The sequence below is a fragment of the Colletotrichum aenigma genome (genome assembly GCF_013390185.1).
Source record: "Colletotrichum aenigma strain Cg56 chromosome Unknown KSG_Cg56_contig01, whole genome shotgun sequence".
NCBI lineage: Eukaryota > Fungi > Ascomycota > Sordariomycetes > Glomerellales > Glomerellaceae > Colletotrichum > Colletotrichum aenigma.
The window spans coordinates 5,328,299-5,341,594 of NW_023500907.1; the positions used below are offsets into that span (position 1 = coordinate 5,328,299).

At 56.5% G+C, this 13,296-nt stretch overlaps 5 protein-coding genes across 5 annotated transcripts; 1 reads left to right on the plus strand and 4 right to left on the minus strand.

The window, feature by feature from the left end:
* Positions 1-401: 401 nt before the first annotated feature.
* CGCA056_v001408 (uncharacterized protein) lies at positions 402-2,276 on the minus strand (the record flags this gene model as incomplete). The annotated part of the gene is made up of 2 exons (XM_037316668.1): positions 402-1,348; positions 1,400-2,276. 2 exons carry the CDS (start codon positions 2,274-2,276, stop codon positions 402-404), a joined length of 1,824 nt encoding a protein of 607 aa, XP_037186240.1.
* A 995-nt stretch (positions 2,277-3,271) lies between these two features.
* mii-1 (3-methylitaconate isomerase) lies at positions 3,272-4,477 on the minus strand (the record flags this gene model as incomplete). Its single annotated transcript, XM_037316669.1, has 1 exon — positions 3,272-4,477. The coding sequence occupies one exon, from the start codon at positions 4,475-4,477 to the stop codon at positions 3,272-3,274; it is 1,206 nt and encodes a 401-aa protein (XP_037186241.1).
* Positions 4,478-5,184: 707 nt separating this feature from the next.
* CGCA056_v001410 (UPF0098 protein) lies at positions 5,185-5,923 on the plus strand (the record flags this gene model as incomplete). Its single annotated transcript, XM_037316670.1, has 3 exons — positions 5,185-5,483; positions 5,552-5,718; positions 5,775-5,923. 3 exons carry the CDS (start codon positions 5,185-5,187, stop codon positions 5,921-5,923), a joined length of 615 nt encoding a protein of 204 aa, XP_037185084.1.
* A 279-nt stretch (positions 5,924-6,202) lies between these two features.
* SEF1 (putative transcription factor SEF1) lies at positions 6,203-8,790 on the minus strand (the record flags this gene model as incomplete). Its single annotated transcript, XM_037316671.1, has 7 exons — positions 6,203-6,342; positions 6,400-6,993; positions 7,042-7,298; positions 7,350-7,787; positions 7,842-8,183; positions 8,289-8,395; positions 8,677-8,790. The coding sequence occupies 7 exons, from the start codon at positions 8,788-8,790 to the stop codon at positions 6,203-6,205; spliced, it is 1,992 nt and encodes a 663-aa protein (XP_037185083.1).
* A 970-nt stretch (positions 8,791-9,760) lies between these two features.
* On the minus strand, positions 9,761-12,715 carry ctnR-1 (Citrinin biosynthesis transcriptional activator ctnR; the record flags this gene model as incomplete). Its single annotated transcript, XM_037316672.1, has 5 exons — positions 9,761-10,975; positions 11,036-11,521; positions 11,568-12,087; positions 12,142-12,448; positions 12,496-12,715. The coding sequence occupies 5 exons, from the start codon at positions 12,713-12,715 to the stop codon at positions 9,761-9,763; spliced, it is 2,748 nt and encodes a 915-aa protein (XP_037185201.1).
* Positions 12,716-13,296: the final 581 nt, after the last annotated feature.

Consider the following 13,296-nt stretch of genomic DNA (forward strand, 5'->3'; position numbering starts at 1 on the left):
GTTGTGCGTCTCTCATTGGCCCGAGAACGACGGGAAAGAAAAGTTCCTGACGTGAGGACGGGTTGCGGGCCCGCTGTGAGGACCAGGTGGCATGCAGCCCTCCTGCATGGCCGTTCTGCCGGGATGCGGCACGTATTCCACACACTGCACCGCACACGGGACGGTTCGAGCAAGGCTTCTAGGAGGGTCGGTCCCTGGATATTCCGAGGATCATGGCTCGGGAGGTGTACCCTTTGCATGTGCTCGAGTGCTCAATTTCAAAGTCCGAAGATGCCTGTGTAACAATGCCTTTGCGCCTAACCAATGTGCCCGCCATCGCCCTAACCCTTGACGCCATACCAAGTCAGTTTACAAATCATTGGTGTGGTGTCCCTTTTACCGCCAATGTAACGTCCAGTCCGTTACACATACGCCAAGTCTAACAGAGGGCATCCGTACGCATGCTCCCTCAGCAGAGCCCTGAGAAGACCACGCTCGTCTTGTTGCCGGATTCGCAGACCTCTCGCGTCTAGGAGTTTGCAGAGAGCAAGGTCCTTCTCGGTGAGGCGATCGACATGCTCGGGCTCGGGCCCAATGACGAGGGACAGACACTGCCCATAGTAGCCGCGATCAAAGAGGATACCCATTGTGACCAGATCCATCTCGCAGAGCTTGGACATGACGGACCCCACCAGACATGCCCATATCATGACCGGTCTCAGGGCCTCCATGGACGGCAAGCCGTCGTCGAAATCACCTTCGCCGTCATCTGCTTCCTTAGACTGCCGTTCTTGTAGCTTTTGCGTGATCTTGTGCACCGACGCTGAGAGGAGGTTCAGGGGCACGGAGTAAACCATCGGATTGCGCGGCTCGTCTGGTACAATCGTCTCAAGGTATACAATCGCAGCCGTGCGCAGCACCGGCTCGAGAAGATTCTCCGCAGGAGAAGGCACCGGTTTGGTCTTGTATAGACTGCGCACCATGGCCGCGGCGACGGCTTCGGAGTTCCCGAGGTCGGCGGCGACGGTGAGCTCGTCGAGCTCCCCCAGAGAGTCGTTGAGGCAATCCTCACGGAGTGCCCCGCCGTACAAAACAAGCTGGTACTCACACCAAAGCCATTCTTCAATAAAGGCTTCTGGGTTGAGAAGAACTTCCCGGTTGGGGCTCGCGAACGCCAGGCGCAGCACGCCCGCGAACAGAGCTGTTGATATCATGGCATTGGCGAGGTATGACTGAAGCCCGCACTGGTAGAGAATGTTGGACATTTCATTGACAATTCTCGTGCGAACCTGATCCGGCAGTGCATCCGTAGTTGCATTGAAGAACCTGGGATAATCAAGGTACGGTAAGAGGCCCAGGTAGACGGCCCCTTTAACGTCAGCCCTGCATGGAAAAGGTCAGCAAAACGTCAACTATTCACACAGGGTGACTTGCCTTCGTATCATGTTTAGGAGGTAGTTCCATTCCCTCTTCATCCCCCCTTCTAGTTCGATCATGTGCTTAAGACCCTGCATGTGAACCTTCCAATGATCATATCTTCCCACGTTCCAACCCGTGATGGCTAACTGAGCAACACATTCAAGCATCCCTTGGTCGAAATCTCTCTTGGTGCGGTCTGAAAGCCTGTCATTAACCAGGCTACACACCTTGGAGACGTGGTACAGCAACTCTGGAGATGACCATTCGCCCTGTAGAAACATCTCCGCGTAGCAGGCCGTCATGAGCACGGCATTCAGGCTCGTCTCGCTGGACTTGATTCTTTCGATGAAAGCAGACCCTCGAACCGGATTGTATTCGAGAATCTGCTCGCACGGGTACATCTTCGTCGGGGCCAGCTTGAGGTAGAGTTGTACGAGACAATTCTCCCTCTCGGAAAGATTCCCCATCCACGAGGCCAGCCATGGGATGGGGCTCCGGGGAATGCGCCACGTGTCGTCAAAAATGGCAGCCTCGACGGTTCCCTGCTGTGCCGAGATCTCCATGACGAAGCCGGGCTCTTGGGCTTTCTTCGATGCCCTGGCTTTGCGCACCCGGTACTTTTCATCATCCGACGAGTTAGGAGAACTCTTGCCGCGTTTTGACACGCTTCTGCGGGGCTCCTTTTGTTGGCTCAAGAACTTGTATTTCTGGTCCAGTGGTCGCGAGGGGTCTGAAGCAGTAGGTTCCTCGTGGCTTGAGCCCGAAGCCGCGGAAGTATTGATGAACTGGGTTCCCTGGTGTTTCGACTTGGAGACTTGGAGCCCCCTCCGCGTTGAGACAAGATTCCCATTGTGGACAGTGGCGTTGAAGTGGTCCATGTTGGTAACAAACATTGCAAAGAGGTATGCAATTGACGGCTGCTGAAACTCTGCAGCCCTTCAGGGCCGACCTCCTTCAAACATCGTCTAACATGATGGATACAGACAACTTCTTATGGCATCACTTCCGAATGAGTTGTCTGTCCACTTAGAGAATCACGTATGCTTCGCCAATGGGGTTGCCCTATCGTGGAGATGGACAACGTCGTGCATATTGACTGGCGGCAATTCCGAAAGAGGAAATGTTTCCTCTTCGGGTGCCGGTGCGGAGGATTCTTGGTATAGAGACTCTTGCGCCTGCGAGATGCATGGTTGCGTGCGGGGAGCGACGTAGCTTGTCGAACCACGAAACATGTTCGAATGGAGAGTTGTCGATTGATCTTTGCAAAATGCTGCTGCCTGGCTGATGTCTCCGGACCCTGGCTGCAGTTCCCGTGGAAGACCGGGGTCCGGCCTGACACCCACCCGACGTCGCCCCCCGGCCGGCCTCTGCGGACTGGGGTTCTAGAGCTGTCTAACACCTTCGTGAGCCATTTACAGCCCCCACTACCAAAGGTGTGACGCAGTGAGAAGCTAATCGTCCCTGGTCGTAGGCGACGTTGAATGCATGTCAGACGTTAGGCGCAACGAGAGGTTTTTACGTCCGTACACCGCAAGCCCAAACGATTGCTCTGCTCAGCCAGTCAATCAACGGAACTCGCTCCGTCCGGCAGTGCTCCTCTCCACATCCAGTTCGTTATCTCGTGCTCCGGCTCGCAAGTCGCTGTGTTATGGCGCAAAGGTCGGCCCTATGGACACGGGGCGCTTATTTGAAATCTCGTGTTACACAAGCGCGCATACCCAGGATTCCTTTACGCCTCCGCCCGATGTCTATGGCTGTCCGCCGTCTCGATCACACCGGACGTCAGCATCCAATGCCTCGGGCCCGAGACACGGCACCACAGCGAATTGCTGTCCATGGCGGTGACGATGTCAGCGTTGCATCTCTCGTTCTGCTAATAGAATACCTGACCCTTCATCAACACCCGCGCAGTACGGTGGAGATCTGCTGACTTGATTCTGCTGCCCTCAAAGGTGGTCCCGATATCCACTTTCCCACTCGGATGCCCTATAACGACAGACTTTCTTGGCTTGCTGCCAACAATCTGGGCCGCAAGAGTTCCCGGTATCTGACTTGCCGCTCCGAGGCACAGCGCCAGCGTCAGGGGAACAGCCTTGTGGGCTTGTCCCATAGACATGGCTAGGCAGCGAATATCGACATCGGGTGAGTGAGTATCGGAGAAAAGGAGTACGATCTTGGGCACGCTCTCCACGCCAGGATCCAGGCCCATCGCGGACGCACCTGCACGCCGAATTTCGTCCAAGGCGGCCTTCAGGCTTGGATCTGCTTCAATGGCCTGAGGTGTGAGGTCCTCGGCAGAGGGAATCCCCAAATCACAGGCGCGGACGAAGACGCCGGGGTTGCTGACATCCACCAGAGATGCCTTTATGGACCTGTCGTTCGATAACTGCAGCCAATCGCAAGCATTTCCTGTAGGAAGGGCCTTGCCCGTCTTAGCCCCGGCAGGATCCAAGAAGCTCAAGGTGATGGGTGAGTTGGTGCCAGGAACACCGTCCATAGTGTAGCCGCCGTCAGGGCAGTATCTGGGCGGGTTTCCATCGACTCTGAAGCGGGAAAGAATGACTTTGGACGTGTTGGTGTTGAAGATGCGCACGGCAGCATACTTATGACCGTCAAGCTCCTCGATCTCAGGATTGTCGACCAGAGACTCATCCAGGCTCATTGGGCCAACGGCAGACGACATGTTGCCGCAGTTCCCTGCCATGTCCAGGCTGCCATCCTTGATGCCGACCTGGACGAAGGTGTAGTCCAGGTCAACATCGGGCCGGGACGGCGGTGATAGTACGATGATCTTGGAGGTTGAGGAAATGCCGGAGCCGATGCCGTTCAACTGTCGCCCGTAAGGATCTGGGGACCCCATGGCGGCCGGGAGGACGGTGTGCCAATCATTTTGCGGGGGCAGGTCCTTTCGGTGGATGATCAGGCCGTTGGACGTGCCGCCACGAACGAAGATGGCAGGGAACGAGCGTGATGAGTGTAGACGCGTCGATATCGTGGCGTTGAAGGGCGCCAACAATCCAACATGTGACCGAGGCCTTGAGAGGGCTTGAAGAATACCACTGCGGGCATAGGTCGACATCTCGTGGCTGCGGAAGAAGCTAGCTGTCGATGTTGAATCTCAGGTGTTGATGTAGCGTGAAAGTTGATTGTGGTACAACTCGCTAGTGGTCGCAACCGGTTGTACAGGGGTATTGTTGGGGGCGGCACTTCGCTGTAGGGCAGGCAGGCTTAGTACAGGGTACTAAGCAGTTGCCAAGCCGGGAAGCTCAGGCTCGACCCCGATGCCGAAACCGATCTTGCTTCCCGTGCCGTCGTGGTGGGCACACTCTCTTTCGACATTCCAGAAATGCACACATGCTTTTTGGGCCAGACATTGACAGACTTGATAGTAGATGGCGTAGGGACAACGCGAGATGGAGTTTCGAAATCCTACGCAATCGAAGAGGAAGATGGCCGGCCGATACATGCCCGATTCGGCACCGAAGCGAAAGCCACCCGGAGTTGAGAGGCTTGTAAGACCGTCTGATGTTCGAGTCCCAGGAGTCTGGAGATAAGCACCAAGCGTCCGGATTTGTGTTCGCGTTACAGAAAACAAGCTTAAACGGGATTCATTGAAACCTGTGTCTATAATAAAGTGTTGTATCCCCTCGTCCCGTCTCTTTGCTCCCCCAATGAACGACATCTCATCAATTCCCGCTCACAGGCTGTTCCAACGAGCATCATTAATCCATACTCAACCGCATCTCATAAAAGGACCGAAATCACGCCCCAAAGCCACTCACCATAATGAACCCCTACGTCGAAGTCACCCTCAGCTGGCTCCTCAAATCCTCCCGCGGCCACGACGCCAAGGCCTTCTACACCTCCCCGGCCTTCGCCGCCCACAAGGAGCAGACCCTCACCGTCACGTCCCCGGACTGCGGGCCCTCGCCCGCGGAGCTCAAGCCCGAGTACATCAACGAGGGCGGCGGCCGCATCCCCGCCCTCGCGTGGACGGCGCCGCAGGACGTCGAGGCGCGGGTTAAGGAGTGGCTCATCGTCTCCGAGGACCCGGACGCGCCTCTGCCGACGCCAATATGCCACGGGTGAGAGAACCTGTTGTGTTGTCTTATTGCATAAGCGCGAGACACGTTTGCTGACGGTGAGAGTGCAGAGTATATGGCGGCATCCCGTCTGAGAGGAGGGAAGTCACGGCCAAAGATTTTGAGATTGAAGATGAGAGCAAGTCGCTGCTCAAGGGTGGTTTTCACTGGGGCAAAGGGCGGCGGGAGGGTGTCTACGTTGCTCCGAGGCCGCTGATGAACCATGGGCCTCACAGATGTGAGTCTTTTTGCCACGCAATGCTGCTGGAAGTGCTCGCGAATTGACACTTGCAGACTTCTTCGAGGTTGTGGCGCTGAGTGAGCCGCTGGACAAGTCGATGCTCGAGGCCCGGGCGACGAAAGAGCAGGTTGCGGAAGCCATCAACGGCAAGGTTTTGGGCTGGGGTTTGTGGATTGGAAGTTGCGAGAGGAGGTGGACTTGAATGCCTGGGGCTCCTTCTTCACACAATGTCTTCAAATCACCGGAGAGCCGTCTTTAAAGCTGTACATTTTTCATTTTATCCACCTACTTAAGTCACTTCACCTAATACCACCGAGTTGCCCTCGAACCATCTGTTACTCGGTCTGTTCTCGACAGAACAAGCAGGGATAAAAACAACAGCGCACGCCCACTCGAAATCATGCGGATTGAACTCACCCATACGCCGGCTTGTGCTCGGGAACTCATTTCTGTGAAAAGATAAACCCCCCCCCCCCCCCCCCTACGAAAGGCCCAAAAAGTTGGGCTCCCCCGCGCCCCCTGCGGTCCAGTCAAAGTCGTCCATCAGCATCGACCAGTCGATATCCTGTAGCAAGTCACTCGTCGGCAACACGTTGGCGTTATTCGCATCCGTCGCGGCCGCTGCCGCAAGGTCAGCAACACTGCCTCCAACAAGCCCCGCCCGTCCCCTACACTCACGCGTCGCTCCCGCCGCGCCCCCTCCCACTCCTCCCGCTCCTGCTCCCACCCCTCCGCCCGTCTGCCCTCCGGCGCCACCGCCCTGCTGCTGCCCCATCCTCGCCTGGTCCAGCTCCTTCTTCCACCGCCGCAGCGTCCCGAACGCCAGCACCGCGCCCGTCCGGTGCGGGTACCGCGAGATGGGCGCCTCGAGCGGCGGCATGATGTGCCGCAGGCTCCAGTACGACTCCGTCATCCGCAGCACGCGCATCGCGAAGTCGCCCTCCTGCACGGAGCACCGGCGCAGCGCCTCCTGCGAGTTCTTGATCGACACCTCGGCGTTGGCGAGCTCGAGGTCCGTCGCGTGGCCCGAGAGGAGCACGTCGAAGACGATCGTCGCGGCGTCGAGCACCGTGCGGAAGACGTGCTGCGGCGCGTGGTAGAGGAACCGCTGGGAGCCCTCGAGGCGCAGGGCGAGGTTGATGATGGCTTGCGCCGTGCTGTATGCGCGGTTCACGTTGTGGCGGAAGGTCGACTTGTCGGCGGTAGACAGGGGTATGAAGTAGTACGACTGCAGTTCGAACTGCACAGCCAGAATGGTAAACAGGTCCAGGTCTGCCGTGTTGTTAGTCATGTTCGTTTGATGGCAAAGGTTCCGCGTACCCGTGTTGTGCCGAGATTGCAGCTGCCTCAGCTTGTTCAGCTCGTCCTCCAACAACTGTATGACAGAGTCCGAAACGCCCTCGCCCTCCTCGGCCACGGAAAACATGGTGCGGTTAAGTCGGTTCGAAAACTTTTGCATCTCATACAACAGACCAAAGTACCCCAAAGCATCAGGCAAAGACCTGCCACCGGCGGCTCGGTTGACGGCTTCATTGAAGAAGCCTGCGGGCGGGGGCAAGCCATTGCTCGAAGCCACCCTGATTTCAAGTCAGCCAACCAACGACTCGACACTCGACACTCAACCATACCTCTGCGCCTGGATATTATATCCCATCCAGGCAAAGCACGCTTCCTCGTCCGTGATGTCCGTCTGACGGTTCGGTCCGATGCAGAATTCGGGATGGGTGCCACGCCCTGTATGTAGGCCAAGCAGCAACGCCGCATTCTGCGCGATCGCCACGTACGAAGCGGACGGGTCGTTTAGGAATCGTATTGTCGGCAACGGCCATGTACACAGGACCAGCAGCGCGTTGATGGTCGATATGCTTATCGGCGGGTTCGACACTGCGTTCCACACCTCCTTTGGCAGGTTTTCAACCAGGAACTGGAAGAGGCCGGGGTCCTTGGCGTACCGCCTCGACGATACCGCAATGATTGTCCAGAATAGTATGGGGCTCAGCTTGTACAGCTTATCCGGGTCCTGAGACCGTACAATAGGGAAGTACGGGTGGAAATGTTCAAAATAGCTGCACATTCATCAGCACTGCGACATACGTCTACAGGAAGGGCGGTGAACTTGCGTGTCAAAATAGAAGTCAATATCCTCACTCGACAGCACTTTAGAGCCCAAAGCCCTTGGCTGCGCCGGATGCCGCGGCGGTCCAGTCGGCGTCGTGTGCGACGTCAACGTCGGCGTAGGGACCTGCTCTGCCGTCCGGGAGTGAGGAACAGGCGACAACGCAGGAAGACTCACCCGACCGGCACTCGGAGGCGGCCGGTCCGCGAATGCGCTTGCGGGATACGCCGAACTTGGGCTCGGCAGCGGAAGGGCGGCCGGGGGAAGCACGCCGGCGGCGGAGACGGGACTGGGATTGACGGCATTCTTGATCGTCTGGACCTCCTTCTCCAGTTGTTCGAGCTTACTGCCAAGGTCACACGAGCACGCATCAGATTACATGGTTCCTTGCCTCATTTGAGATGAACTTGAAGAGAAACGGCAGGGGGAAGGGGAGGGAAGAGCAAGCAACCTTCTCCTGGTTATGCGCTTGTGGGACTTGTCAATGACACACTGGATCCCGAGCTTCGCGCAACGCTGACACGGCTTGTTCGGCGTCAGGCTTGCATTGCATTTCACCTGTTGCGGTCGTTCCAACGGCTCCAATTAGCGACGAGGTACTTTTGTCTTGAGAGTATGTATATGTATTACACGGCAAATGAGACAAGCTGGGAGGCTGAGGGTTTGATAACGTGGTACCTGAGCATGACACGGCGACGTCGGAAGACCAATTGGAAGTGAATCCGGAGCAACATCGCTCAGGTACAGGGCACATGCGGGGAGGAGCAGTCATGGCTGAGGGAACAGAGAGGGAGAGTGTAACTAATTCATCGAGGGAGTCAAAAGCAACGTGAACCCACCTTGGAGTCTCGACAACTGGTGCAGGCTGTATTACGCCGGATCCGGTTCGGCACGGGGGGACTGGGTGAGGTATCCCTATGTGCCGAGCCGGGGCTCTTGAGCGGCGGGTCCATGAGTTTGTTTGGTGTTTTGGGGGTTCCCAGGCGGCGGCGGTCGTGCTGTGGTGGTGGTGGTGGTGGTGGTGGTGGTGGTGTAGGGTGCGCCAACGCGTGCGTGCACCGCGCAGCGCAGCGCAACGCAACGCAACGCAACGCGCCGAAGTGACGTAAGGTAGATCTCAGCCCAGGTAGGTGTACCTTGGGTAGATGGTCTAATTTATTCCTTTGTGCAGGGCGTAAGTGCGCGGCTCCTCTGCATCCCGTCGTTCCCGGTTGGATTTGCGGCTTCGCGGGAGGTTGAACTGACTGTGACGATGGGAAGTGGAGAGTTGGGTGGGTGGAATTCGGTGCGGTTTCGGCAAAAGAAAGATAGGACGGGGGAGCGATGGATGGATGATAAATATGGCGCTGCTCAGTGGACTCTCGCTGACTGCTGCTTGGGAGGGAGGAGAAAAAAGAGGAGGCCGGCGTCATGGGTTCGGTTCACTCAATCGATCACGTGCGCTGACGACCCTCGAAGGATTCCGGCGGTGCCTTGTCGCAGGACAAAGAGCCAAACCGCAAGCCGGAGTCTGGGCTTTTGGGGAGGGTGAGAAACATCGGATTGTCAGGAGCTTCTTTGGAGCTTCTTTTCGGCAGTCAACGATGCACATGTTGTATATCCGACACGACTTTGGCGATGACTTCTTGTACTCAGAGTGAGATGGAATTCAGAGTGAGATGCGTCGTGTCACGATACGTGATATCTACAATTGTTTGATGCCAATACAGCATTCCAGGTTCATTACACACCTGTCCGCCATCCATCGGCGTGCGTCCATTACCGCTCACCGCCCGAGACCCCTTTGATTCCATTTTATGCCTGCCGAACCATCCGCCGTCGTAGACATCATTCATTTCCTAGAGGACAGAAGCCCAGCGACAGAGCCGGTCGACTTCTTCTGGCGAGCCTTGCAGACTGTCTTGCCCGTCTTGTCTCTGCCTTCTACTCCTTCCCGCCTGCCCCTGCTAGATCTACACCTGTGACTGTCGTGTCCTCACCTCCGCCGGGGTTGGTCCAGCTCATATCGCCCATGTCCGTCAGCATGCTCCATGGATCGATGCCGCCTACAGCCTCAAAGTCGATAAAGGATATCGGGTCGGTGCTGGGTGCATATTGCAGCCCCCTCGAGTCCCATGTCGACGCCGCCGCGCCCGACACTTGTGCTTGGATGCTGGTTATGTCAATGATCTCATTGACGTTCCCGTTCGTGTTAGTACTGCCACCCGTGCCATTGATGATGCTGCCGCTGCCGCTGCCGTTGCTGCCCTGGACACCGTCTTCCGGTGTAGTACTTCCCGGTCCGTATCCAGGCGTAGTGCTACTGCTGGCTACCGAATGTGAGGGGGTGCTCTTGTTGAAAGCAGACGGCGGCGACGGCGATGTTGAGTTCGTGCGATGAGGCAGCGTCAGATGCGGTGATGACCCGCTCTTGGGCATCATACCCGTGTTTCTTAGGAACCCAACCGCAAAGCCTCCAACGCCGTCGATTCCATTGCGCGATGCAGGCGGCGCGTTGTTCATATTCTTATTTGAAGGGAATGTGCCGCTGAATGGGCCTGCCTGGGCGTGGTCCGCTTCAGGGCCGGTCGTTAGAGAGGTACGTCTCCTCTTATTTGACGAGTTCTCAGGAGGCGCCCCATTCGCGTTGTATCCGAGAGAAACACTCGGTTTTGACATTGGTTGTGTGAGAGAAACCCCGGATTGCGAGATACCTAAGTTGGAAGGGCAACCCGACTGAGGGGGCACTGGTCCGTTGCACCCTTCGTGCGTTCTCGGATAATTCTCGTAGGCGGTGCCTTTGGGATTGCCGAGAGGCAATCTTCCAGGGAGAGGGGGCTGGATCTCGGTGTGTTTCGATATTGAGCTTCGTGCCAAGAGGGGAATATTCGAGCAAGTCCAGCCGAACGTGTTTTTGTAGTTGTTCAGGCTGGGCACGTCGATGATACCCGATAAACCGTTGCGCTGTATGTCCATGAATACTTGCTGGAGGAACGCCTGGGTGATCAAGTGTCGACGCCCGATGCCTTCCATCGCCTGGACGATGAATTTGAGATTCTGCAAGTCTGCCATCGACAGCCCGTTTTGTGGGTCGCATTTGGCATTGTACACATACACGGAGGCAGCTGAGTACAGTGATAGAGCAACGAGAGGGCTTTTCTATGAGAGGTCGTTAGGACAACAAGAAAACAGGGGCATTAGAGGCGGTCGTCGACTTACGTAGCCGGAGTTCGTGTGACTTGTCAGCTTGACGATGTTGACCACCTCTTCGGCTGCAGTACGCAGTCGGAGTTGTGAAGCAGTCTTGAGTTGTTCAGGCAGTTTGTTTTGCTCTATCCTATCGATCGCGGCGTGGTGCAGGCAGATGATGGATGCATGGAGGTTGAGGTTCGTGTGGACGGCCGTTGGGTCTTTCATGCTCTGGGGCAGACGAAAGCGTTCGGGCAAGAACATGAAGGCACTTGACAAGAGATTATCAATGTCCCTGTGACGCTTCCAAAACTCGCCGTACTCGAAGTCTCCGGGTCGGTCGTTGGGTCTCTCCCAGTGAACATGCTTCAGGAGCATGTTGAAGACGTAACAGATGATGACGGCGCCCGCGAACGTGGAGTACGACGCCCCCTTGAAGGCGTCCTGCATTGTAGACGTCTTCTCTTCACGAGCTGAGTTGAACGCCTCCTCGGACGACGGCAGGTGAGTGGTAATCTATCGGATTAGCGATTTTGTCTCGAGCATGCCAGGAAAGACTTACCTCGTTCGGATCGATCAAAGTCGGCCAGCCCGTTGAGATACTGGCGTGACAGTCGATGCAGTAAGCTCCCCAAAACGCCCGCCTTCTCTCCTCCAGGTCAACCCACGACGTTGGCGGCGCGAGCGTTGGAGCCATCTCCTGGCCATCCCCATCGATGCGATGAAGACCCATCATCTCTACAAGACGCACGCACTTTGCTGAACTCATGGCGGCTCTCGTGAAATACATACACCGCGCTTCGTCTGTCGCAATCAGCGCCCAAGCTTGTGCATGCTGAACCGTCAAAAAGTGCTCGCCATAGCCTCTCATCTCATCTGCGTCTGCGTATTGCCGAGCTCGCTTGTAGAAGATCTCGTGATATTGGGAATACTTTTCATGTCCGTTCGAAGCCATGGCCCAGACGGCATACTGCAGGCACATGGGCGGACGCTTGTGAGGCGCCGAGTAGAACGACTGGAAGTACCTGCCGGGATGGATGATTGGAATGAAGTGCTGCTGTCGCTCGAAGAAACTCTTGTTACTATTTAAGAAAGTTAGACAAATGTTCACACCAAGGGCAAGGGATTGCCCATACAGATCTTCCATCATCTCAAAAGGGGGCAGAGCCTCCGAAAGACCAAGGCCAATCAACTCTCCAGATGACTCGCCAAAGCTGGGCATTTGCGGTTGAGGCTCTGGGATATTATGAGCTGACAGTCCTGCTTGGAGGTCTGCGGTTTCACCAGCAAAGCCGTTTTGCATCGCGATAAATGTGTCGATGTCGACTGTGAAGTCGTCCATACCAACATTGATCCGACTGTCCAAATCTCCTGCTGTTGCAGCGGCCTCATTCATCTTGCCGGCCTCCTTACTCGCCTCCTTGAGAAGGTCTTCCACCTGAGCTACAAATCGTGAGCGACGTCCAGCCACGGAGATACAACTGCCATACCTAGCCTCTCCTCAAGCTCCTTAACGTTTCGTCGTTTGAACGCGGGCTTCCTTCTCGACTCAGGGTACACGCACTCTCCCTTGACTTTCACGCACCGGCTACATGCCGGCTTCACTCGGTCGCACTTGAGCTTCCGGGACCGGCAGGTAACGCAAGCCAACGGCTCGGAGCCCTGGCCGACAGGGCCGGTCTCCGCTTGCTCGCCGCCGTCGGTATCCATGATGCGGCGGCGAAATTTTGCATCCGAGACTGCAGCAGGCGATATCAGCGCTCCGAAAGTGGGCCTCAGCTCCGAACCTGCATCCAGGGGCGGGCTGTGTTGGGTGTCAGACTTGAAGTATACGGATGCAATGACGCAGATGCAATGGCAGTACGTAATACCGCAGACAGTATCAGGTTACCTGAGTTGTCAAGGTCACTGGAGATGTCTTCTCGGGCTATCTCTTCAATGGCCAACACGCTGGCTAGGCAGATGCGTGCCCATCTCGATGACCAATGTCGGACATCTTTCGCGCCGATTGCCCGAGGACGGGACTTAGCGCGCCGTTCTCATTGGTCATCTGCGGAATGCATAAGGTGGGAATTCCGGTGTGGCCAGCACAAGTGGGATTTCCGGCGTTAAGCATTCGTTCCCCGCTGCGATCTCACGTGAGCTGCTGTTTCCTCACGCCAAGTGTCTTCCTTCAATGGTGCTCAAACTGCATCCCGCTGAAGATCGTCAGCCGCCACGTCCCGTCCGTTCTTCCGCTCTGCCGCCGTCTTTTGTGGGTCTATCCGTACATCAATTCCATATCGATTCCA